At 46.4% G+C, this 27,778-nt stretch overlaps 1 protein-coding gene across 1 annotated transcript in view; it reads right to left on the reverse strand.

Annotated features, from left to right (window-relative positions):
* VWA8 (von Willebrand factor A domain containing 8) overlaps positions 1-27,778 on the reverse strand; it is a 1,291,603-nt gene that overhangs the window by 539,345 nt on the left and 724,480 nt on the right. The window contains exon 25 of the mRNA XM_085621802.1: positions 5,872-6,077. Coding sequence (XP_085477928.1) covers positions 5,872-6,077 — 206 coding nt within the window. The remainder of the gene's footprint in view (positions 1-5,871; positions 6,078-27,778) is intronic.

Genomic DNA, 27,778 nt, shown 5'->3' on the forward strand with positions numbered 1-27,778 from the left:
TCGAGGTGCAATCCACTCCAGGTGCAATCCACTCTCGTAAACTAAAAGAAATGTCAATTAGTGCATTCAGTTAAACATGTTACAATTTCCAAACAGCTTACTCACGCAAGGCGGCTGCAATGTTCGACTTTAATCCCTGTGCCAGGTGTAATTCAATCCGACAATCAGTTCTGAGGTCCCCTGACCCCACCGCCAGGCCAGTGCCATATATATATATATATATATCTTAACGGGAGGTGTCGAACTGTCCGCCGGTGGTGCCAGTGAGGGAGCACCACACCGTGCACTGTTAAATGCTGACACGACTCTCCAGACACAAGTCGAAAGACACCAGGACGTCCAAGGACGTTTTATGATGCCCAAATTTTACTTTGCAAACAGCAGAGGACTTGTCGACGCGTTGCGAAAACAATATATATATATATATATATATATATATATATATATATATATAAAGTTTCACAAGTTGCCTTTAGCAGAATGCACTCCCAACAAGTCTTTCAAAAGCGCAGGAACAACTTCAGAGAAAGACAGATAAAATAATCATTGCATGCCTTGCCTGACGCGTTTCAGAGTAAACCTCCTTCCTCAGAGGCAGCATGCCAAGCCATGTTCATTTCACGGTCACTCCAACTGAAATAACCCAATCAATTTCAAAACCTGCCCAGGTGGGTCTTGATAAGCATCATGGGAGTAGAAATCCCTGCTAAGAATCTTGGGAGTTGGAGTCCATATTAAACCCTTGTGGGTCCAGAAACAAAACAGGCTGAAATTTTAAACAGCATATTTTTCTTTTATTAGCATTACATGTGCAGTCTCTCAAAATTGTTCCCAAAAGTAAAGCGCAACTTGTTGCTCCCACATGGCACTTTGCATCTGCATGCCACAGGACTTGTACTGATTCCTACAATGGTGCAATCCCCGACCTGGCTGGCCGTATTAATAAAGTTTCACAAGTTGCCTTTAGCAGAATGCACTCCCAACAAGTCTTTCAAAAGCGCAGGAACAACTTCAGAGAAAGACAGATAAAATAATCATTGCATGCCTTGCCTGACGCGTAAACCTCCTTCCTCAGAGGCAGCATGCCAAGCCATGTTCATTTCACGAAAGGCAACTTGTGAAACTTTATTAATACGGCCAGCCAGGTCGGGGATTGCACCATTGTAGGAATCAGTACAAGTCCTGTGGCATGCAGATGCAAAGTGCCATGTGGGAGCAACAAGTTGCGCTTTACTTTTGGGAACAATTTTGAGAGACTGCACATGTAATGCTAATAAAAGAAAAATATGCTGTTTAAAATTTCAGCCTGTTTTGTTTACGGACCCACGAGGGTTTAATATGGACTCCAACTCCCAAGATTCTTAGCAGGGATTTCTACTCCCATGATGCTTATCAAGACCCACCTGGGCAGGTTTTCAAATTGATTGGGTTATTTCAGTTGGAGTGACCGTGAAATGAACATGGCTTGGCATGCTGCCTCTGAGGAAGGAGGTTTACTCTGAAACGCGTCAGGCAAGGCATGCAATGATTATTTTATCTGTCTTTCTCTGAAGTTGTTCCTGCGCTTTTGAAAGACTTGTTGGGAGTGCATTCTGCTAAAGGCAACTTGTGAAACTTTATTAATACGGCCAGCCAGGTCGGGGATTGCACCATTGTAGGAATCAGTACAAGTCCTGTGGCATGCAGATGCAAAGTGCCATGTGGGAGCAACAAGTTGCGCTTTACTTTTGGGAACAATTTTGAGAGACTGCACATGTAATGCTAATAAAAGAAAAATATGCTGTTTAAAATTTCAGCCTGTTTTGTTTACGGACCCACGAGGGTTTAATATGGACTCCAACTCCCAAGATTCTTAGCAGGGATTTCTACTCCCATGATGCTTATCAAGACCCACCTGGGCAGGTTTTCAAATTGATTGGGTTATTTCAGTTGGAGTGACCGTGAAATGAACATGGCTTGGCATGCTGCCTCTGAGGAAGGAGGTTTACTCTGAAACGCGTCAGGCAAGGCATGCAATGATTATTTTATCTGTCTTTCTCTGAAGTTGTTCCTGCGCTTTTGAAAGACTTGTTGGGAGTGCATTCTGCTAAAGGCAACTTGTGAAACTTTATTAATACGGCCAGCCAGGTCGGGGATTGCACCATTGTAGGAATCAGTACAAGTCCCGTGGCATGCAGATGCAAAGTGCCATGTGGGAGCAACAAGTTGCGCTTTACTTTTGGGAACAATTTTGAGAGACTGCACATGTAATGCTAATAAAAGAAAAATATGCTGTTTAAAATTTCAGCCTGTTTTGTTTACGGACCCACGAGGGTTTAATATGGACTCCAACTCCCAAGATTCTTAGCAGGGATTTCTACTCCCATGATGCTTATCAAGACCCACCTGGGCAGGTTTTCAAATTGATTGGGTTATTTCAGTTGGAGTGACCGTGAAATGAACATGGCTTGGCATGCTGCCTCTGAGGAAGGAGGTTTACTCTGAAACGCGTCAGGCAAGGCATGCAATGATTATTTTATCTGTCTTTCTCTGAAGTTGTTCCTGCGCTTTTGAAAGACTTGTTGGGAGTGCATTCTGCTAAAGGCAACTTGTGAAACTTTATTAATACGGCCAGCCAGGTCGGGGATTGCACCATCGTAGGAATCAGTACAAGTCCTGTGGCATGCAGATGCAAAGTGCCATGTGGGAGCAACAAGTTGCGCTTTACTTTTGGGAACAATTTTGAGAGACTGCACATGTAATGCTAATAAAAGAAAAATATGCTGTTTAAAATTTCAGCCTGTTTTGTTTCCGGACCCACGAGGGTTTAATATGGACTCCAACTCCCAAGATTCTTAGCAGGGATTTCTACTCCCATGATGCTTATCAAGACCCACCTGGGCAGGTTTTCAAATTGATTGGGTTATTTCAGTTGGAGTGACCGTGAAATGAACATGGCTTGGCATGCTGCCTCTGAGGAAGGAGGTTTACTCTGAAACGCGTCAGGCAAGGCATGCAATGATTATTTTATCTGTCTTTCTCTGAAGTTGTTCCTGCGCTTTTGAAAGACTTGTTGGGAGTGCATTCTGCTAAAGGCAACTTATGAAACTTTATATATATATATATATATATATATATTTATTATCTACTGGCGGTCGCCAGTAGATAGTTATAGTTAGGACCGTGTTTCCATAGGAAATCTGAAAATTCTATTTTGAATAACTTTGGCGCCGGTTAACGGATCCTCGCGAAATTTTCAAAACTAATGGGGCGCTCCGTTCAGCTCCTACCCTGAAAGTCTCGGGGTGATTCATCAAGCGGGGGCCGAGAAAAAAGGGGGGTCCCAAAACGTGTTCTCCCCATGCATTTTCCCATAGGACCTTTAGTCGAAGGTACAGCCCGAACGGCTGAACAGAATTACTTGAAATTTGGCAGAGAGGTAGTCCTCAGGTCAAGGAAGTGCCTTTTGCATATATGGAGTCAATCTGTTCAGTAGTTCCTGAGAAAATTGCATTTAAAAGCACATACATATCTATAGCCGCGCACCCTAACGTGCGCGAGCGTAATTCTGATTGGTGGATTCAAGACAGTCAACATTCGAATCGGTCGAAATCAGGAAGCGTCGGCCGCCATTTTGTTTGTTGTGGGTGCGAGAGTGAAAAAGAGAGGTGGCGAACGTGAGAAGGGGGCAGGGTAGAGAGTTCCTGACCCCCTAGCCTTTGTCAGGGGGTCCCTAAAGGACCCCGAAGGGTAAAAAAACCTTTTTATTTTTTTTTAAATCGCAGGGTGCACCCACGGTGCGCGCACGGTGCACGCACGATGATAAACCATAAAAAAACCCCAAAAAAAAAAATAAAAAAAATTAGCATTTAAAAAACCGTACAAATTCACTTAAAAAACCATAGGTTTCACACACGTTATAGTTAGGAATTAGCATTTAAAAAACCTTGCAAATTCACTTAAAAATCATAGGTTTCACACATGTTATAGTTAGGTGGACATTTCACTCGTAAAAAACCAATGAAATTCCACCGTTATAGTTAGTTCAGAAAACTATAACTCGCGCGACCGCCACTCTATCACAAGGATGATGTCATCAGTGATGTCATGAGTGATGCTACTGACCATGTCATGAGTGATGAAATATGTGACGTCATAAGCACTGGATTGCGGGCGCGCGAGTTATAGTTATCTGAACTAACTATAACGGTGGAATTTCATTGTTTTTTTACGAGTGAAATGTCCACCTAACAATAACATGTGTGTAGCCCCATTCAAAACACTACAGTAAACACATGAGATCTTGCGAGCACAAACTTAAAACAACTAATCCTACAAGGAAAATGAAGTGCATATTACTAATCTACTACTTAATTTCCTCAAACCTTGATTTCCAGAGTAGCGTTCTACTAGCCACAAACCATTCCCCACCTCACTAGGGGTAGTAGGGGCCAGGACGCAGCTTCTGAGGGGGTGTTTGGGGTTTTACAACGCCTAACAAATGTATTATGTAGTAAAGAGTTGGGTACAGGTGCTTTAAGTAGGTATGGTGAGGTGTTTGACGGATTTCACTTGGGATTTTTAGATACACACACAAACAAAAACACACGCACTCTTCTGTTTTAAAGGTCTTAAAAATTGGGTATTTTACAAAATATTGAATTGCAGGTACCCCTCACAATCCGCACTCCTCTCCCTTTCTACTGCTCCGTAAGCACCCCCTCCTGTCTTGCTTTTCATATGTATTTACTTTAACCACCGTGATTGTTCCGAAATCTGAGGCTCAACCCCCACCCAAAATCTTACTGACTATGCTACGCCCCCGAGTAAAGGCTATAAAAATACAATTTTAAATACAATCATAAGGCATGACATAAAATTAAGGAGGATAAAATAATTGAAACAGCAGATGCTGTATGAAAACCACGGTGCAGAAGCAAAAATTAAATCCTGTTGCTAAGGATGGCAGCTAAACCAATCTCAAATCATGCAATCCCACTTCTCAAATCGCAGCCCATATTATGCTCTGGCATCTGATTTCCTCAGACAGTATTAAGAGCAAACCTAAAAACAAGCATTTGCAATGCAATCGGTCTCGCCTTTGGGACCTTAAATGTATTTGGCTATGTAGCACATTAGCCTGGGTGCTGAAACATCTACTGTTCTTTAACATGGAGGGAAAGTAAGCCCCAAACTGCGTGACACGCCAGGTATGGGAACACGTGGAGAGAAATATTGCCTTTCAGCGGGAAATGATATAGTCCAAAGCTCTGTATTTAATATAAAATCAGGGCCTTCGGTGGTCATATCACTGAAAATACAAGATTTGAAAAAATATTATTGTCTATGGGTGCTCGTGGAAGACAATTTTTTTGGACTGGAATCTAGATAATACTAAAGTGATTATGGTATTTTACTGACATCTACTGGTCGTTTTCTTTCAAGAAAGTCAAATAGAGGCAGTTGCCAGAAAAATAAAAAAAAAGAAAGTCCCTCAGCAGAAAGCAATTCTGGTATTTCACTGACCTCTACAGGTCGTTTTCAATCAAGACAGTTAAATAGAGGCAGTTGAACAAGCGGAAAGCAATTCTGGTATTTTACTGATCTCTACTGGTCGTTTTCTATCAATACATTTAAATAGAGGCAGTTGAACAGAAAAAAAAGGCCCTAAGCGGAAGCAGACAAGTCCTAGGGCTGATCTCCAGAGCCCATAAAGTACATACATATATAAGTATATACACAAGTATATACAAGATGTCTTGAATGCTCTACCTAATGAATTTTGCTCATTGAAATCGTCATGGACAATGTTGTTATCACAAAGATGTCACAGCACAACACGAAGAATGGCATATGCTCTATTATAGCGCTGTCTTACATCACAATCTTTACCTGCAAGTGCTTCACGATATTCACCACTTCTCTGGTGGAGTATGGGTATGTGATGATACCTTGGTCAGCCATGCTCCTCAGCTCACCAAAAGCTGATACTAATTTCTGCAAGATGGGCTCGGGGACATTGGGTCCATACTGCCTGAGCATAGCAAGCTCTGATTGGGGCACCGGATTATCCACCGCATGGCAACTGAAAATATCACCTGCAAATATTACAAAACACAGAAACAATTGTAACTGATTATTTAAAAAATACCCTTTCTGTTATGATGGATCTATCAGGCATCAGTATGTATTTAAGCATATTTCGTGCAACTAAATCCTGGCATTTGATACAAATATCCACATAGCGCTATTTAAATTCTACTCTAAAACAACAGAATACAACACAAAGCATTTATGTGAGAGCATCCTTGACACATGTGTGGCGTCTGCTCTCCTCCAAACTTGCCAACAATGTTATATGGGCAAACACCAATAAGTAGGAAATTCCCCTAATACTCTCAGAAAAAGGAGGTGGGAATGACATTGCTGCTAATGGTGTGGGTAGGATCATAATCTCCAAACAAGGAAACATACCGGGTTGGATTTTAGAGAGTACACTGGAAAGGTATATAAAGTGCTGGAAAAAGTTCATTATCTTAAATTCATCTTTCTAAAATACAATCCACACATTTTTCACGCAAATTCTAAAAAAGTGTTGCTGTTCAGTGCCCTCAGTTCTCCCTCCAAATGTGCATTCCACATAGTGAATAAAATATTGCCAAACTTTAGAAAACATTTTACCCCTCTCCACCCTCTTGGCATATAAATATTCTTTGTATAAACCATAAGCAACATATTCAACCATATTTGAAATTCAGGCAGGTCCCTTGATTTCCAGTGATTAGTTATCACTGACCGAGCTATTAAGATTACTATATACCACCAAGCTCACATGTTACTAGCGTTTATACCCAGAATCTTATAGCGTCCTAAAAGTATAGATTTAGCATTCAGTACAAGAGAAATTCCTTAAACCTTCTGAAAATATGTTAAAACTTCTTCCCAGAACCTATATAATTTTGGACAGCTCCAAATCATTTGTTTGCACGTACCCACTAGGTTACATCTAGGACAGCTATCCGGAATATTTACATTCCACCTGTGCAATTTCTTAGTGGTATAGTATCCTAACCACGAGGAGTACATCTCCATTCATTTGAATTTAGCCTTCCTCAACATCTGGATATTAAAGACCAACATTTCTGACTAGTCCCCCTAAGCTACATTCACTACAATATTCTTCCTCCACTTTTCTTGAGCAATACAAAACATATTATCAGCTTTTTTGTGACAAATATGAAGCCATCTTGCCCATTGCCCAAGTTTTTTTTTCCTGCTTTTATATTACCATTGCTCTCTCCCATCATTCCTCTATCTCAAGCGGGAGGAATTTCTCGAGTACACCTTGTATTTGAATATATTCTAGGATATTGAAGACCTAGGCTGTGGGAGATCTTGGCTGCCTTTCTTCCCAAGAAATTATCTGATTATTATAATTGAACCAGTCTCCTACTCTCCCCAAATTATCTCTTTCCCATTTTCTTACTGTTTGCTGTGACTCTAAGGGGCATACAAATTAGAAGGAGAGCTCTGCATGAATCTGTGGGATATTCCCATATCTGTTTTTCCTTCTGCTTAAAAAATTACATTGTTTTGTATCTAATCTGATTGGGGTTTCTCTCATAGGGCTTGAAAAAAAGTTTGGTATGTTGGGACCTCTTTCAACATGTTTTCCATATAAAAATTATCTATACCTGATGCCTTGGATATATTGTGCATTCTAGTATGCATACCCCAAAAAACACCAAATAATATGTTTTCCAATATGAAAGTGCCATCCCTCCTTTTTCCCAGCGAAGATCTAACTTTGATGGGCGTATTCATGGATTGGCCGTATTCCATATGAACTTAGAAATCCTTGCATTAAGTTTTGAGAAAAAAACATAAGTTATGTAAACTGGAATGGTCATAAATGAAAAATTCAATAAAGGCAAAATATGCAACTTAATCATTCAAACCCTGCCAACAGTACAAATTGGTAGCTTCTCCCACATGTCTAATTTATCCCTGATCTTCCTTACTGAGGGGATACCATTCACATTATAAAGATCGTCAAGATCCTCAATAACCTTAATCCCCAGATACCTAATGGGGCTGTTGCTATAGGACTTCTGAAGAACTTCAGGCAGGTTCTTCACGTAAGTGTTGAAAAGCAGCATCTCTGTCTCTGCAGTGTTGTTGGTATAAGCTGCAACAGCTGTAAAATTGTCTAAAAGTTCAAACACTTTCTTAATAGCTGCAGGGTCTTGTTGAAGATCTAATACCAGACCATCCACATACAGCTTGAGTCGAGGAGTATCTGGTACTGGAACTCGAAAACTTCCCATCCTCCTCGGGCCACATGCAAGGGGTACAATAAACGTGGCAAACAATAAAGGTGAAAATGGATACCCTTTCCATGTATCCTGAGAGATATCTATAAGGGTTGAGATTTTTCCAATCAATCATAGCATTTGTATAGCGCACTACTCACCAGGAAGGGTCTCAAGGCGCTGGGTGAGAGGGGTCCGTTACTGCTCGAAGAGCCAGGCCTTGAGATGCTTCCTGAAGGAGAGATGGCCCTGGGTCAGCCGAAGGTGGATCGAGAGGGAGTTCCAAGTCTTGGCTGCCAGGTAGGAGAAGGATCTTCCTCCGGCAGTGGCTCTGCAGATGCGTGGTACGGCGGCGAGGGCGAGGCTGGTCGATCGTAGCTGGTGGGTGGGCGTGTAGAAGGTCAGGCGGTTGTTGAGGTACATGGGGCCCAGGTCGTGGAGAGCCTTGCGTGCGTGGTTGAGGAGCCTGAACGTGATCCTCTTGCTGACGGGGAGCCAGTGCAGGTCTCTCAGGTGGCTGGAGATGTGGCTGTGTCGGGGGATGTCCAGGACAAGTCGTGCGGAGGCGTTCTGGATGCGTTGGAGTCTTTTCTGAAGTTTGGCTGTGGTTCCGGCGTAGAGGGTGTTCCCGTAGTCCAGTCGGCTGGTGACGAGTGCCTGGGTGACCGTCCTCCTGGTTTCGGTGGGGATCCATCGGAAGATCTTACGGAGAATGCGCAGGGTGTTGAAGCATGATGATGAGATGCCGTTGACTTGTCTGGTCATCGAGAGGGAGGAGTCCAGGATGAAGCCCAGGTTGCGTGCGTGGTCCGTTGGCTTGGGAGTGGTGCCCAGGGCAGGGGGCCACCAGGAGTCGTCCCAAGCGGAGGGCAATGATCCCAGGATGAGGACTTCCATCTTGTCGGAGTTCAGTTTCAGGCGGCTGTTCTTCATCCATTCGGCGACGTCTTTCATCCCTTCCTGGAGGCTGGTTCTGGCGGTGGCGGGGTCGTTGGTGAGGGAGAGCATCAGCTGGGTGTCGTCTGCGTAGGAGATGATGTTGAGGTTGTGTTGGCGTGCGATGGCTGCGAGGGGGCTCATGTAGATGTTGAAGAGGGTTGGGCTGAGTGATGATCCTTGTGGTACGCCGCAGATGACTTCGGTGGCGTCGGATCTGAACGGGGGGAGGCGGACTCTCTGAGTTCTTCCGGCGAGGAACGAGATGATCCACTTCAGTGCCTTCTCCTGGATCCCGATGTTGCTGAGGCGCTGTACTAGGGTGCGGTGGCAGACAGTGTCGAACGCTGCAGAGAGGTCCAGAAGGATGAGGGCCGCTGTTTCTCCGTTGTCGAGCAGGGATCCGATGTCATCGGTGGCTGCGATCAGTGCGGTCTCGGTGCTGTGGTTTGCTCGAAAACCGGACTGCGAGGGGTCGAGGGATCCGTTCGTCTCGAGGAAGGCGGCGAGCTGTCTGTTGACGGTCTTCTCTATGACTTTGGCAGGGAAAGGGAGGAGCGAGATGGGGTTGAAGTTCTTGAGGTCGGTGGGGTCCGCTGTTGGTTTCTTCAGGAGGGCGCTGAGCTCGGCGTGCTTCCAGCTCTCCGGGAAGGTGGCGGTGTGGAAGGAGGTGTTGATGATGTCCCGGAGTTGGGGTGCGATGATGGAGTCGGCCTTGTTGAAGACGTGGTGGGGGCAGGGGTCGGTTGGAGATCCGGAGTGGATGGTGTTCATCGTGCGGGTGGTGTCTTCGGTGCTGACCGGGGTCCAGGCGCAGAGGGTGTTGGTGGGGGGCATTGGTTCGGTGGTTGGGTGCGTGGTTGGTGCGCCGAAGCTGTTGTGTATGTCGGCGATCTTGCGGTGGAAGAACGAGGCGAGTGAGTCGCGGAGGTCTTGTGAAGGAGTGATGTCGTTGTTTCCGGCGCAGGGGTTGGAGAGCTCTTTGACAATGCTGAAGAGTTCCTTGCTGTTGTGGGCGTTGTTGTCCAGTCTTTCTTTGAATGCTGTCTTCTTGGTGATGCGGATCAGCTGGTGGTGCTTGCGGGTGGCGTGCTTGAGGGCGGTCATGTTGTCTGTGGTCTGGTCGTGGCGCCAGGCTTTCTCGAGGGTGCGGCAGTTCTTCTTGGAGTCCTTGAGTTCGTCGGTGAACCAGGGGGCTTTCTTGCTGCCGGGTCTGCTGAGAGGGTTCTTCAGTGGTGCGAGGTCGTCGGCGCAGGCGGTCAGCCACTGTGTGAGGTTGCTGGCTGCTTCGTTGGGGTCCGTTGTGCTGGCGGGAGGGTTCTGGCTGAGGGAGGTGGTGAGCTGTTCGGTGGTGATCTTGCTCCAGCTCCGGCGAGGAACCTGTTGCGGGTGGTGGTGGGTCGTGGTTCTTCTGAAGCTGAAGTGGACGCAGCTGTGGTCAGTCCAATGAAGTCCGGTGGAGTGGCTGAAGGAGACGTGCTTGCTGGAAGAGAAGACGGGGTCAAGCGTGTGGCCGGCGTAGTGGGTGGGGGTGTTCACCAGTTGCTTGAGTCTGAGGTTGGCGAGGTTGTCCAGCAGGGTGGTGGTGTTGCAGTCCTTGTTGTTCTCCAGGTGGAAGTTGAGGTCTCCTAGGAGGATGTAGTCAGCGGAGGGGAGGGCGTGCGGGCTGATGAAGTCTGCGATGTCTTCGCTGAATTGTGTGCTTGGTCCCGGGGGTCTGTAGATGAGGGTGCCTCTGAGGGTGGTCTTTGGGTCGGTGTGTATCTGGAAGTGGAGGTGCTCGGCGGCGGTGAAGGTGTCGTCGGAGTTGGTCGTGATGCGGATGGTGTTCTTGTGTACGATGGCGATGCCTCCTCCGGTCTGGTTGACGCGGTCCCTCCGGGTGATCTTGTATCCGTCCGGGATGGCTGTGGCGATGTCGGGCGCAGAGGAGGCGTTCATCCAGGTTTCTGTGAGGAAGGCGACGTCTGGCGATGTTGTGTCGAGGAGGTTCCAGAGTTCGACGGTGTGTCTGTGGACGGAGCGGGTGTTGAGCAGGATGCACTTGAGGTGGTTGTTGCTGGTGTTCGGCTTGGCGGGTGCGGTGCAGGTCCGGAGGCAGGTGAACTTGCAGGTTTGGCATTGAATACCAGCTGTGGTTTGGAGCCCTGATATATTCTAGCAATCATCTTAATAAGTTGACCAGGAAATTTCATTATTTTCCTGATTCTGAATAAAACCTTACAGTTCACCAAATCAAAAGCTTTTTCACCATTCATGAACCAGACTACTGTTGGAATCTGGTGAGTCGCATAGTAATCTTCAGTTAGGAAATGTGCATTAGAGAATATTTGGTATGTAGGGACAATCCCATTCTGATCTACTGTCACCAGATCCACTATTACCTCAGATATTCTCTTAGCAAGGATTTTCATTAAAAGATTATAATCTGAATTAAGTAAAGAGATAGGCGGTAAGAATGCACCTGCTCCGGGTTCTTTTCCTTTTTAGGAAAGCAAATTAAGATTCCCTTCTTAAATGAAGGGCGAATGCCCCCCCCCCCTTAAAAAGTGGTTGAACAGCTTTGAAGTCGGATTCTTCAGGTATTTAATCATCCACGAGTACCATTCAGAGGGTTAGCCATACTCAGCTAAGCTTCCTTATCACCTACTCTATTTCTATAAAGTGAATCAGATTGCCCGCAACTTCCATTGGCAATAAGGAAATTTGAGGCAAGTTAAAAAAAATTACAATATCTTCATCCAAAGGATTAATATATTCTTCAGAGATTTAACGGATGTATGCGCTGAAAATAGACTATTACTTCTTTATCCCTTTCTTTTTTTCCCAGCCAGGAGTCTTCAATTTTGGTGATACTATTCTTTACCATTTGAGAGTGAATGCGCCAAGCCAGCAATCTACCACTAACCTCCCCCTCCTCATATAGAGGGTGGCCATAGGTCTGGGAGCTTATAATCTCCTTTTCCAACACGAAAGTCTGTTGTTCCTTCTTGGACGCTTCTGTAGCTAAGTATTGCTGCTTGTCTAGTATCTGCTGCAGCCCGATTTCTGCACTTTGGAGCGCGTTTGAGAGACTTAATATTTTCTCATTCTCTATCTTACTCTGGGCACTTTCATAAACTATAATCTCACTCCTCTCTTCAAAAGAATCCTCCTTCAAGAGTAGGGCTTTATTAAAATACCATCTATACATAGGGGTAATTATATAAGGCATCGGGACTTCCAGGCTGGCTACTGTATGTTCTGAAAAACAGTTAGGGACATCAGAGACCTCTACATTTAGCAAGGAATCAGAGGTAAGATAAAAATCTATCCTTGAAACCATTTGAAACCAGGCAGAGAAGAACACATAGTGTTTCAGGCCGGGGTTCGATCTACACCAGGGGTCAAAAACGCCTATCTCATCCTTTAACCTCTTTATGGCTTGCACCATTCTCTGTTTTCCTTTTTTAGCCTTGGGGTTACTCTGATCCAACTGCGGAATTTGGGCCCAGTTAAAATCACCCCCAATTACAATATTTTTCATAAATTGGGCAAGATGGTGAATCAAATCATACATAGGCTCCCGCTAATCAATAACTAAGCCGTATACAGAAACAAATGTAATTGATACATGCTCAATTAGCACCTCTACAATCGCCCATCTCCCTTTCTCATCTGTTGATGATTTAATAATCTCGCAGCTAAACCTCCTACTTGTTAAAAATGCAATTCCTCTGTGAGCTGCTGAAGAAGTGGAATGCAACAGAAGCTGCATTGGCCCCCATGTGGCTCGCCCCTCTTTTTCCATAATAATAAATATCTCCTGTAGAAACATAAAAGTTGTTTTCTGTTTTTCCAGCCAATTAAAAATGGCCTTGCATTTCATTCAGATGTTGAGGCCATTCACATTCATAGAGACAAAGCTAAGCTTATACCCGTCTGTAGAACTCTAATATGTGGGTCATGTTACCATATTGCCCTGCCGGTCCCCCCTCCAATATCCTGGTTCTTCCTACTGCCCACCCTCTGTTTTTGGAAAGTAATATTCAAATTCCAGAAACTGTCTTTTTTAACCCAGGCAGAAGCTCCACTAACAAGCTGATGCCTTCCCCTCACCCTCCCCACAAGCATTCCATTATCTCTCCCCCTTTTAGGTACCCTTGTGCCTTCTTAACCATGTTTGTCCTGCCAACCCTTGACCCTTCATGTGTGCTGACTGCACTCAGTGCCTTACTTCGAGCTAACCACTCCACACAACAAGTGTGTTGAAAGACAAAAAGAACAATATCAACCCCCATCATACAACACCGAAAGCCAAAAATATGATAGACTGTATTGCAGTGACCTAGGTCATGCAGGTATTTTCTTGCTGCCTCTGCCTCCTGAAAGATCCTAAATGTCCCAACTGAGCTGTGCAGTAGTCAATTTTACCACTCGGACTGAGCCAGCGAATTTTGACTTTGTTTTAGCTCCTGTATCTCCCCCAGAATAGAAGTCAGCAATGATTCAGTTTTAATATTGGGAAGCTGAGCTCCTGTATAAGCGAGAGCTTCTGCAGGGTTAGCCATTTCTTTTACATTGTTAGTTGATTCTAGATTTGTGTCAGAGGCTTGAGACACCTGCCACGGTTGGTGAAATACAGGTACTTGAGGTGAACTAGGTGCTAGTTGGAGCACTGCAGTATTGAAATTACTTGCACTGAAGAGATCTTGCCTGGACTGGCTATCACCCCTTTCCGCATCTCCACTTAACTCCAACTCTAGCAACTGTGAGCTGGGGGAGGCTCCTCTGTTTTCAGCCAGGTTCACACCTCCATTCATACCTACCATCCAGCTGAGATCTGTTAATCCCTTAGCCACAGGGGCACTATTGGTCCCAATGTATTATTTCCATGATCATTATTGTGGCTTGTCAGTCCACTTCTTACCACCTTGCTGCCGAAGACTGGATACAATCTGGCACCACCCCCTTCTGTTCCTTTCCCCGAAATTGACAGTGTGGCAAGCGACTGTGTCTGGTCAGCATCAGTGCCCTCTGTCAAATATTCCTGCACAACTGCATTCTCCTGGTCAGGTCGCTCACCCAGGCCTGCCAGATCTCCTCAGCAAGTGGTGGAGCTGATGATTAAGCGGACTCCAGTTAAGTAGGGGACATTCCCGGCTGCTGCACTTTAGTAATATCTATCACTGGTGCGCCCCTACTCGTCCTCTCCTCTGATATTGCCCCCAGTCCTTCAAGGGGAAATTGCTTTGGTCTTTCCATCAGAGGCTCTCTGAATGGCAATGTCTTCCCAGCTCGATTTCTTTGTGGTAATCCTGGGCCCTTTTTGGGGGGCGGGGGAAATGTTTTATTCTTTGGCATTGGCTACACTTAAGTGTTCTCTTAATATCCAACCATTTTTTTCCATCAGTGGCTGTTCTGCTCGATTTTCCCGGCCTTCTTGTGAGGAACAATGATGGAATGTGACTTCAGTCTCTTATCATTCAAGTCTAAGGGTTAGAGTAGTGAATGGAGCCTATTTACTAGGCACTTCGACATGATTCTGTGCTCTTCCCCATAGATCAGGGCTTGCACACATAGCCTAGGGGATAGATTTGTTAGTATTAGGGATAACCTGTCCTGTAGTGAGGGTATTTCATGGAGCTGTGCTGAATTCAGGCCTGGTAGGCCTCAAACGGGAGAGACTCCATCTTTCTTTCTGCTCCGGCAGCTTGGGATGCTTCTAGGTCAAATGTAATGTTTTAGTTATGAGGTGTTATTCGCTTGGAGAGAACCGGTTCAGGCCGGCCCTTATCGAAGGATTGTATTTTTCTTCATGCCGAAGACACTACATCAGGCCGGCCGGCTGGGAACGTGTCCTTGGTACGGGGAGGTACAAGAATTTGGTGGGCGGCAGGTTACAGGCCGGAATTTTCCATGAGGAAACGCACCTCTATATTAGTGAAAGTCTGAGGCAGTTACATGTTCAGTCCGTAGGCGGCATCTAGCCGTTAGCAGTAAAGCTACTACTTATTCCAGGGAAGACAGACGCCATCTTGAAGGCGGAAAAGAACCGAGAGACAGATACTCTCCTAGCAGAATAGCCAGAGAGGAGAGAGTAGCCGAGAAGGAAGAGGTCCCAGTGACTCGGAGAAGGGTGATCCGTGACTGCGGAGGTGTGACTTCCAGGCGAGCCGAGGCACAGACGAGAAGGGAACCTAGATGACCACTGAGTGCAGGCTACATACTACTAAGGTGATGTCGACCCTTTCTTATTAGAGTGTACAACTTAATCTTTCACTTTTCTTTGCAGGTTATGTGTTATATCGTAATGTTATGTGATTGTGTATGTGATGAGTAATAAAGTACCCAGTTTGTAGTGAACCAACATGTGCTGCGTGTTCTTGTATGAGAGGGTAGCCTATTCTTCTAGTCAGCTGCGGCTACATGAACAGATGTTAACCCTGATCAGGTAAGTGGTAACTGAATAAGGGAAAGAGGAGCCCCTCGAACCTGAGAACAGGCTATGCTCGAACTGGCAATCCTTGTGTGATCTGATGAATAGTGAGACTGATTCCCTTTTTGTATGTTATGGTGATCATAGGATGAACTGTCGTATGAGACTGCCGTCTAGGTAGAGAGGTCTGGATTCGTATAGGATCGCGAGGCCGCCACTTGTGATACTGTCGTATGGGCAGAGAGGTCTGGATTCGTATGGGATCGCGAGGCCGCCACTTGTGATACTGTCGTATGGGCAGAGAGGTCTGGATTCGTATGGGATCGCGAGGCCGCCGATTGTGCTGAGACTGCCGTCTGGGTAGAGAGGTCTGGATTCGTATGGGATCGCGAGGCCGCCGATTGTGCTGAGACTGCCGTCTGGGTAGAGAGGTCTGGATTCGTATGGGATCGCGAGGCCGCCACTTGTGATACTGTCGTATGGGCAGAGAGGTCTGGATTCGTATGGGATCGCGAGGCCGCCGATTGTGCTGAGACTGCCATCTGGGTAGAGAGGTCTGGATTCGTATGGGATCGCGAGGCCGCCACTTGTGATACTGTCGTATGGGCAGAGAGGTCTGGATTCGTATGGGATCGCGAGGCCGCCGATTGTGCTGAGACTGCCGTCTAGGTAGAGAGGTCTGGATTCGTATGGGATCGCGAGGCCGCCACTTGTGATACTGTCGTATGGGCAGAGAGGTCTGGATTCGTATGGGATCGCGAGGCCGCCACTTGTGATACTGTCGTATGGACAGAGAGGTCTGGATTCGTATGGGATCGCGAGGCCGCCACTTGTGTGTACTGCTCGATTTTTCCGGTCTTATTGTGTTGAAGGGTGATTTAGGTGACTTCAGTCTCTTTCCATTCAAGTCTAAGGGTTAGAGTAGTGAATGGAGCCTATTTACTAGGCACTTCGACATGATTCTGTGCTCTTCCCCATAGATCAGGGCTTGCACATATAGCCTAGGGGATAGATTCGTTAGTATTAGGGATAACCTGTCCTGTAGTGAGGGTATTTCATGGAGCCGTGCTGAATGCAGGCCTGGTAGGCCTCAAACGGGAGAGACTCCATCTTTCTTTCTGCTCCGGCAGCTTGAGATGTTTCTAGGTCATGGGCAGTGTTTTAGTTAGGAGGTGTTATTCGCTTGGAGAGAACCGGTTCAGGCCGGCCCTTATCGAAGGATTGTATTTTTCTTCATGCCGAAGACACTACATCAGGCCGGCCGGCTGGGAACGTGTCCTTGGCACGGGGAGGTACAAGAATTTGGTGGGCGGCAGGTTACGGGCTGGAATTTTCCATGAGGAAATGCACGTCTATATTAGTAAAAGTTTGAGGCAGATACTTGCACTTGCTTCTAGTCCATAGGCGGCACCTGGCCGTTAGTAGTAAAGCTGCTACTTATTCCAGGGAAGACAGATGACAAACTTGGAGGTGGAGAAAAAACCGAGAAATAGATATTCCAAAGAGAAGAGAGTAGCCGATGAGGAAGAGGTCCCAGTGACTCGGAGAGGGAGACGGGAGTAAACCCGTGATTGCGGAGGTGTGACTTCCAGGCGAAGCCGAGGCGCAGACGAGAAGGGAACCTAGATGACCATTGAGTGCAGGCTACATACGACCAAGGTGATGTCAACCCCTTACTATTAGAGTGTACAACTTAATCTTTCACTTTTCTTTGCAGGTTATGTGATATGTATTATGTTCCGTGAGTGTGCATGTAATAACTAAATAAAGTATTCAGTTTGTAGTAAAGCAATATGTGCTACGTGTTCTTGTGTAAGAGGGTAACCCATTCTTCTAGTCAGCTGTGACTTGACATGAACAGATGTTAATCCTGATCAGGTAGGTGGTAACTGAATAAGGGAGAAAGGAGCCCCTCGAACTGGGGAACAAGTTGTGCTCAACTAGCTGTCTTTGTGTGATCTGATATATAGTAACACTGATTCCCTTGTTGTATGTCGTGGTAAGTATAGGATGAACTCGTGCTAAGGCTGCCGTCTGGGCAGGAAGTCCTGGGTCCGTTTGGGACCGCGAGGCTGTGGCTGCCGTCTGGGCAGGAAGTCCTGGGTCCGTTTGGGACCGCGAGGCTGTGGCTGCCGTCTGGGCAGGAAGTCCTGGGTCCGTTTGGGACCGCGAGGCTGTGGCTGCCGTCTGGGCAGGAAGTCCTGGGTCCGTTTGGGACCGCGAGGCTGTGGCTGCCGTCTGGGCAGGAAGTCCTGGGTCCGTTTGGGACCGCGAGGCTGTGGCTGCCGTCTGGGCAGGAAGTCCTGGGTCCGTTTGGGACCGCGAGGCTGTGACTGCCGTCTGGGCAGGAAGTCTGTGGCTGCCGTCTGGGCAGGAAGTCCTGGGTCCGTTTGGGACCGCGAGGCTGTGACTGCCGTCTGGGCAGGAAGTCTGTGGCTGCCGTCTGGGCAGGAAGTCCTGGGTCCGTTTGGGACCGCGAGGCTGTGATTTGTAGGTCTTGGTATATATAGTAGGAATTCCCTGTCCTTAGGTGGTACATATATGTGGTTATTTAGGTGTAAATAGGCCCTAGGGAGGGGGTAACGTTCTGGTTTGGGTTAGAGAGGCTCTGCTGAGCGGGTTCTATCTGATCCGAAAACCCAAGCAGAACATTGTGATACTGTCGTATGGGCAGAGAGGTCTGGATCCGTATGGGATCGCGAGGCCGCCGATTATAAGAGGTCTTGGTATGTATAGTAGGAATTCCCTGTCCTTAGGTGGTAGATATATGTGGTTGCACTATTGTAAATAGGCCCTAGGGAGGGGGTAACGTTCTGTCTGGGTTAGTGAGGCTCTGATGAGCGGGTTCTATCTGATCCGAAAACCCAAGCAGAACAGTGGCTTAGTACAATCCCATAGATGCACAATCTCAAGGTTCATCACTTCGTCATTGCGCCTGTCTCCCACTTCTTATAGTGTCCCAATATCCGTCCTTACAGGCTCACAAGCCAAACAGATCCAGCTCCAGTTGTACCCATTCAGTCTCACTCCCTCCAACTAGCAATAGATCTTTGGTGCCCACAATACTCCTATATCCCCCCCCCATATGAAACAGGAGGTAAATAGACAGAGCTCAGCGTCTTAATGTTAGAACGCCATTCATAAGTTTTTTGAGTCTTTGTCAGGACTCTAACCAACTTTGACTAAAATTTTCCCAAGAAGAGCTCCTTACCGCCTTTCCTTAATGTCCATAATGTCCTTTAGTGTCCATACTAGGTCTCTTGTTTCCACCAGCAGAGAGTACCTATTTGAGCTCCTCCTTTTTTTGACTGAGGGGGATCATGCGAAGGGCCATTTTTCCTCCGTCTGAATCAGAGTCGGAGTCAGCAGTGTCCTGCTTGACCCTCAATTGCTAAAAGAGGGCAGATTTGAGGTAGGGCAGGATGACGCACAACTTCACCTAGCCAGTAACCACCCCATGTGCCTAATTGCTTCAAAGAGGTCAAGCATACCCAAAAACTATTCAGGTACTTTCTGTTAAGTGATGGGTATTATAGCCTAAATTCAAATTGTGATTATCAAGGTATTCCTGACTCTGGGTAACTAGGATCTTTGTCAATATTTTAGTTAAGACTGGCAAATCAGTAAAAGATATATAATTGGTCAAAACTGAAGTATTTTTACTAATGGGAAGACTTAACCTTTTATATTAATGGTAAGAGGCTGCAGCCATCTGATGTATACAAATTCATGTGAGCTGCTTTTAAAAACATGCAGATAAAAAGTAAATATAAGAGTCTGTAGCTGTAAAGACTGTAGAATGGGTTGAACCTTCATGGGCAAAATAGGATGCAAGAAGAACCTTTGATAAACTTGGATTGGATGGCATGGGAGATGAGTGTGTGGCAATCACATCCAGTCGCTGCCGTATTTTGTTAATTTTCTTCATGAAAAAAGTATTCAAATCTTCACATAGCTGAATAGAGTTGCACTCTAAATAAAGGATAGCTTAAAATGAGAAAGTTTTTAAAGAAGCAAGCAAAGGAACAGTGTTTTTGGGGCCATGTCCATAATACAGTGTGAGCAGCCATCCTCTCTGTTCCAGTCCTGGCAGAGGATTGAAGTACCTGCACTAAAGCAAGTGACTGGGAGATTCAAACGCTAGATGGTTACAGACATGAAGAATGAGCAATTAGGATGAGACACTTATGACTAAATAACGTCCCCTGAGATTCCTGAGAGCTCATTGTTCCTGGTACAGTGCAGGGGTTTTCTCCCATTCTCTATGTTGCACACACTTTACTCCCTCATCAATTAAGCCTTTATCCTACACATATCCCTTCATTGATACCATGTCCCTGGAACAGCAAGATCAGTGTGGGGGCATTGTCATGCACCCTGGATGGTGGTGTGCTGCCCCGTTCCCTTTGTGTGTGTCTGGTGGATGAAGAGGCACAGTCTCCCTTTTCCTCAGCCCCAGGAGGATGGAGCCCCCTGGTTTGAAAGTGGCTCTGCGGACGGAGCCCCATGCACATCAACTCCCCATAAAATTTGAAATAAGAAAGTTGCACTGACCCCCCTGGGAACTTGACCCCGCCACCCCCCCCCCACCCCAGGGGAGTGTTTGAAAACTTGAATGGAGTGCTATGCACTTGTTGTCCCTCCTAGACCCCTCATGGGACCTGGCCCACAATCTTCGTATCTGGCCACGAGAAGTATTCTTTTCAGGCCTCATTGTCTCTAAAGGGTACTTTTGTTGGGGATCTTGAATTTAGTTGCTCCCTTCACCAGATCTGCCCTCTGCTGGGCACCCCAGTTTCTGTCCTGCTTGGGTGCATTTTCTACAGCCCTTCCAGAGCCAACATGTAGAACACCCTGCCTCCCACACTGCCCAGGTACCACAGCCTCCTGGCTACTTGAACAGTATGTGTGTGTCAGCGGAGTCAAGGACCAATCTACAGATGTCCAAGGGGAACCATCCAGGGTCTCCCAGTAGGCTCATTCCCCCAACTCTTCCTCAGGGGGCATAAGGGGACCAGAGCTACTGGCCTTCAAGAAACCCATTCTAGTCTTGGGGTTCAGCTGGAGTAAAAGTCCTTCAGTCCATTCTTACAATGGCATCAGGTGGCCTCTCCTTCCCACCGTTATCGCTCCCAGGTCCAGTGTCTTGTCAAGTGTCTCACCCTTCTGCAGCTGTCTTTAAATGGGGATGGAAAGTCCTGGAAGGTGGAAGCCTCACCCCAATCTTAGGATGCCACATTGTCACCCTACCCCAACCTTCCTGCATACAGGGATGTGCAATTCCTATAGCCCGCACAGCATTCTGGAATGTTTAACCATGGCATCTTCAGGTGGTCTATAAAAAGACCTTCCCTGAGAGCCTTAGTTCTGCCCCCAACTGACACAGCTGCCTGACCTCTTCCCAACAAAAGTTCAAAAGGAAAATAGGACAACTCTTGAAGTGCCAAAATAAGTGAGGTTATGATGAAAGTGGCTGTGGATCTACACTTGAAATGCATGTTCCCTATGAGGATACCTCAATGGATCCTGTAGGTCTAAGTAGGGTGAAACTGTACTTCGGAGCAGATTTCGCTTATAATGTGTAATTCCATTAACTACCACAGACTTTCAGTAAGCACTACAGACTTACACTACAAATGTCCACTCACATTAGAAGAGACACTGGTCCCTGAAAGCAAAGGAATATAAGCAGTGATAGATATAGCCACAATTGGTACTATATTCTAACCTTGGCCCAGCCGGACAAGGCAACTTTAATAAGAAGCAATGATTCGCAATGATCTAACAAATGTAAGCAAGATATTCGTGGGACACAAGCCTGTATCCTGTGGCTTACATATCAAGAGGACATAAATTTTCTGGAAAACATACAGGCAATTGAAGCGATGTTTCTATGTCAGAGAGTAACAGGTAGTGAAACATCTTAGTATAAATCTAGTCACCTTCACGACATTTTATACACACAAGTAGTCATAGTGTAAGGTGAACAACATAGTCGACGACGTTTCGATCCTTAAAGAGGGGATTTTAGGATCATCATCAGGACTGATAAGTATGAATTGCCCATTAAAAATGCCTGAAATAACAACAATTGTTACAAAAACCAACATTGTACAATACGGGAGGAAAAAAGGGGGGAAAAAGGATGGAAGAAACAACATAATGGTTAAAAATAAGAACATAAAACATGAGACAATATTTGTCAGAACACGTGCCAGTCACAGTGGGATTGTGAGGGAATAGCGGTGGAACTGTGCTTACAAAGGTAAAAAGGGGGAAATTTAAGGGGATTTCCCCCTGTTTACCTTTTTCTCGGCAGATCATTCCTTCCGCGTTGATATATCAATCCTCGCGGCCCGAGGTAAGCCCCATACCATGTAAGCACAGTTCCACCGCTATTCCCGCTTCGATTTGTGACACTCACAAATTTCTCTTCGCAGGCTGTATCCTTGGATTTTAAACTCGCTTAGGTCCATTGACCAAACCGAAGAACATTTTTTGCTGTATATCCTACACAGCCTGAGGTAATTTCCTCCTGTACAAACACTTGGCCCTCACTCCCCACCCACGCACCTTCCGTGAATAATAGTATCATTCGTCACTCTCTGTCTTCACCACGACAACCCCTCTCACTCGCGGTAATTATAACTTTCGGCCTTGGACACGACCTCCTATGAATCATGTTCTACGCTAATTCATCCGCATTCCACATTGAACTGTTGCTTGCTTTTCACTATGTCAATCCCACTGTGACTGGCACGTGTTCTGACAAATATTGTCTCATGTTTTATGTTCTTATTTTTAACCATTATGTTGTTTCTTCCATCCTTTTTCCCCCCTTGTTTCCTCCCGTATTGTACAATATTGGTTTTTGTAACAATTGTTGTTATTTCAGGCATTTTTAATGGGCAATTCATACTAATCAGTCCTGATGATGATCCTAAAATCCCCTCTTTAAGGATCGAAACGTCGTCGACTATGTTGTTCACCTTACACTATGACTACTTGTGTGTATAAAATGTCGTGAAGGTGACTAGATTTATACTAAGATGTTTCACTACCGGTTACTCTCTGACATAGAAACATCGCTTCAATTGCCTGTATGTTTTCCAGAAAATGTATGTCCTCTTGATATGTAAGCCACAGGATACAGGCTTGTGTCCCACGAATATCTTGCTTACATTTGTTAGATCATTGCGAATCATTGCTTCTTATTAAACTTGCCTTGTCCGGCTGGGCCAAGGTTAGAATATACTACCAATTGTGGCTATATCTATCACTGCTTATATTCCTTTGCTTTCAGGGACCAGTGTCTCTTGTAAAACGTAACTTCCCAAGGTCCCTGTCTAATTGCTTTGGGTGCCCTTGTGCCTCCTTTACTACTACCACTCACATTAGAAGGCCTACCCGCAGGTCAGCAACAATATCAAAAGAGTCTATTCTACGACAGGTTACCTGTGATCAGACAATGGGCTGTGCATTCTGGTATTCTTACACATTCAATCTGCAAACATACGCACACACGTGTGCTCACATGTAACCAGCCCAGAGCCTCCTCTCCTAGCTGTGCAGCAGCAGCCCTTATCTTTAAAGCCAGACACTGCTGATTATCTCGCTGAGCACATTTCCACAGAATGTACCATGAGTGGGACTCTGGTAGTGACATTCACAAGCTAAACGTCCAAAATTGGGCAATCCAAAAGTGGAACATCCAAGGGGATTTAATGGACTCATTAAATGACACCTTTCTCTCAGCGCTCTAAGTGAGCCAGCACCACCCTAAACTAAGCCAGGACAAAACAACGAAAAAACATTTTATTATTGCCCTACAAGGCTCTCTTTTCCTGTCCTTTGCCAGCTGAAGAAAACAAGCATTTATAATGCAATGGTCTCGGCATTGTTAAAGTTAGAGCTATTGGCATTGCTCATGACATTATTTTTGTTTTTGTTTTTAAAACATTTTAAGAAACGGCATTGTTATTTACAATGTCAATTGCTTAATCACTCTCAAATGCGAGACCTATTGCATTTGCACCCACACACAGAGCCACACACACAAAGCCACCCACACACACAGAGCCACCCACACAGAGCCACTCACATAGAGCAACCCACACACAAATAGAGCCACCCACAGAGCCATCTACACACACACACACACACACACACGCAGTAGCCCACTGACCTATTTACATTATGTGCACTTTGTGATTTGCATGGTACATGTTCTTTGCAGCAGGCACATTAACCCTATGTGCTACCTTTCCAGGAGTCAATACTTCCACTAGACAAAACTCCGATCTCTCTCTAGGAAAAACATTAAACACCAGAGTCATCATGACATTTTTATTGTTGCCGAAAATTGCTGGAGGCCAGGAAGGAGGCAGCAAGCGCTTTTAAAACCATAATTTACTTGCAAACATAATGTTTCCACCCAAAGTCAGCGCCCGGTCACACCGGGAAGAAGAGGGAAGAAGAGGGGCGGGTTAAAGCCCCACTTCTGAAAACGTTAAATCTCGCGAGCGAGACTACGCAAGCGCAGCCTTCGCTAGCCGAGACCTAAAAATGAAAAAAGAATTAAGTAATACTATCACAAAATGAGCCGCATAACTTGTCTTTTCTTGCTGCATAATTTACTCAACCATGCCGCATATTTAGTTTGGCCATACCCTGCATAATTGCAGTGGCCCTGCCTTAGGCCTTTTGACACAGGCAGGGGGGTATAGCTTTGGGGAGGAAACATTAATGAAACTTTCCACTGCATGGACGGAGCAACCAGAGAATTTTGCCCTAACATTTTGGTGACCCCGGAACGGGCTGCCCTTTCCTTAAATCGTGTAGCAAGTGTGCAAACTTCACAAAGTTAAAGAAGTTAAAGAAAACAAATTGGAAAGTTCCAAGGGCCCCGTCTCTACAAAACTACTTTGCACGCCCAGATATGTAAACATAAACAACTCTACCAGAAAAATAAAGTTTCAAGTGCCTCTCCTCCTATATCTATAAAATTCCGAGCACCCCAAACCTCAGCTGCCAATCAACCCCCTCCAAGTCTATAAAATTCCGAGCACCCCAAACCTCAGCTGCCAATCAACCCCCTCCAAGCGTGTGGAAGTCATTTGTAGGCCTGCCTGCTGAGTGTAAGGGGAAAGCACGGCTAAGTCGGGGGGAGGAGTGTGGCTAGAAAAACAAGGTTCACATCTTACCTTCCAACCAGAGCTCTTCCACGTTGGTCTCCAGGTTGGCGGCCCGTAATCCGACGGCGAAAGCGCCAAAGATTAGCAGACCCACCGCCAGGAATTTGCCGCAGTTCCTCTGAATGTAGCAGCCCAGTCGGAAGAGCAGTCCCTGGAACTTTGCTCGCAGCCAGAGGTGCGCTTTCCGGCCCGAAGCTTTCCCCTGGAGAGGGGAAACAGACAGGGCTGGTGAGGACGAGAAGGGCTGCCTCGCAAAAAAAGGGAGGGGGAGAGACACAATGGAGAGGGGGCATGTGAAAAATAAACCGGGTGCGGGCTAACATTGAGAGTGCAGAAGATGGCCAACGGGGCTGGTGCAATGAAACGTACACGAGGCTAGGGTGGCAGACACGGATAACAAAAACACGCGGCATCTGGTGAAGCCCTCTGTCATGAGTGAATACACACATGGAAAAAAAAGTGGGGATTATGTTTCCACCCAAAATAAGACTGCGTGCGTAATACATTCATACACTTCCCACCGCTCTCCACAACGGGGGTCGGCAAATGCCACAACAGAGGCACACTGCCAGGTTGTGTGTGGGAGAATGGGTCGGCCTACCCCACAGAACTCTGTAGTAAATAGGCAGGTCCACGCGGTGGGGGTGGAGTAAAGCCAGCCAAGAGGCAGTGGCAGGGTGTCTGGCTAGTTGTGCCTTAAGGAGCAGTGCCAGCGGACACCAGTGCCTGCAGGGGTCTGGATAACCTCCAGGCTGGAGTCCGGCGGCTGTTCCCCGCGTCAAAACACAGATTGCGCATAGCCTGAAGGCTCACACACATCCTGACCGCAAGCCACGGACCACCTGGGAGGCAAGGGAGGAGGGGCTCGGTGGACCACCAGCGGCGACGGGGCGGAAGCACAAAGGACGGTGATCTGGGGGTCTCAGCGGCGTGTCTTGCGCGGGCTACTGCTGGTGGAGGCCGGTTGCTTGCTTCGAGGGTCGGGGTGCATGGCCTGAGTATGGGTCCGGGAGCAGTCTGCCTGCCGCAGCCTCCGCGCGGTGCAAGGAGCAGGGGATGCAACCGAAGGCAGCGTGGAAAGCCTTCTCTGTCTCGGCCGTGGAAGGGAGGAGGAGCCGGCGGAAGGCGGGCTCCGGCCAGGGCCTGTCAGATGCCCCTGCTCCGCCTCATCCATTGTTCGGGACCGAAATTACTCAGCAAACACGACTATTATTAGCTGCTTAGCAGCATAAAAGGGCCAGCAGACGGTTCAACTGCACATGCCCGGTAGACGAGGTAACTAACCACGAAACGCTCCTTGCGCAAGAGCAGAGAAGCAGAGACACAAATCGCCGAGGCACTCTCACGAAAGCTGGCAGAATCCCTACCAACAGAACACATCGCATTAGGATTTTTGTCTGACATTTTACCTTTCACGCGTCTTGGAAGTTGGTTAAAACAAGGGCATCTGAAGGGCCCCTGGAGGGACCGTGTTTAGACTGAGCATCAACGGGGATGACGCCATAAACACCACCGCCTTTCTCCGAGGTCAAGCAGAAATGCCTCGGAGAAATGCAGCGGCGTTTTCGGATTAGTGGGCGTGTTTTTCTTTCTCTCCTCTTGCCATTGGCTGGAATGTTTACATTCCAGAGGAGAGAAAGAAAGTAAAAAACACGCCCCCGAATCTGAAAAAGACGGGGCTTGTTTGGAGAGACAAAGCTCTTCTCCAATGGCTGACCAGCATTTAAGAGGCCAGCCAATGGAGAAGAGGGAAGAAGAGGGGCGGGTTAAAGCCCCACTTCTAAAACGTTAAATCTCGCGAGCGAGACGGCGCAAGCGCAGCCTTCGCTAGCCGAGACCTAAAAAAAGAAGTGTACCTGCCTGCCTGTCATTCACTGGAGCGGCGATGCAACATCAGTGCAAGTCCACTTTAGGACACAATGACATGGGGCGTACAGTCAAAGATCATTAACACTGGTGTCCCAGTAGCTAATATACTATTTCATTCCAATGGAATAAAAAAGTTATCGCTGCTTAGATTTAAAATCTCCTTATGAAATGTTTTAATATTTATGGCCAAAGATAAAAGAGCATTACAGGCAGTGAAATAAATATTGTAGCGCATGCTGGTTTTGGTTATCCTTTGTCAAATAAGATTCGCATTAGCAATTTATCAAGCCAGGGGTTCTATCGCTCCCATGCTTACACAACACACTCTTTTTGTAAAGGCTTCTTAAATATACTTCTAAAGCCACACCCCTTTCATAGCCCTCCCACCTGTTTCGTCTCACTTAAAGCATTGTTTTCAGCTCAGACGGCACCTGGCAGGAAGGCCATATTCTAGCACCAGGCCCACCTAAACATGACCTTTGGCCCTCCCAGTCACAGCAGAATAGGCCATGAGAAAGCATCCGGTAAGTGTTTCCTCCATGTCGACAGCCAAACATGATTCTTTCCACTTTTTTTTAACTTTAATTATCAGTCAGGAGTCATCAAGGAACCCCCAGAACATATTTTCAAGTGCATCGTTTAACCAATGGCCGTTTGAATTATGTACTGATAGCGAGAAACATACCGACTCGATGATTTTCCATATTTCTGTACTGGCTGAGACAGTAAAATACTGCTCATACCGGTAAAGAAAAACAAGGGGGTGGCAACCCTTTGTCTGAGGCAAGCTGCTGTGGGGAGGGGACAGTAGTTTACCTTCCAATGATGCAGCAGGTGCAGTGGCACCAGGGTCCAAGGCTATAAACGGCCTTCTGCACCTCAATTATGGCTGTTTCTGTGTGAAGGTTCTGAGAGTGTCATGTAATCGGTGTAGGATGCGTATAGCAATATACTGCAGAAGGGAGCATGCAGTTTACTATTCAGATAGTGGCAGTTAATGCCTCATTGGATGTGCAACCATAATGTGGAATTACAATGTCTACTAGAACATGTGCGACTGCCTGTTCCCT

This window comes from Triturus cristatus, chromosome 8 (genome assembly GCF_964204655.1).
Source record: "Triturus cristatus chromosome 8, aTriCri1.1, whole genome shotgun sequence".
NCBI classification, from domain to species: domain Eukaryota; kingdom Metazoa; phylum Chordata; class Amphibia; order Caudata; family Salamandridae; genus Triturus; species Triturus cristatus.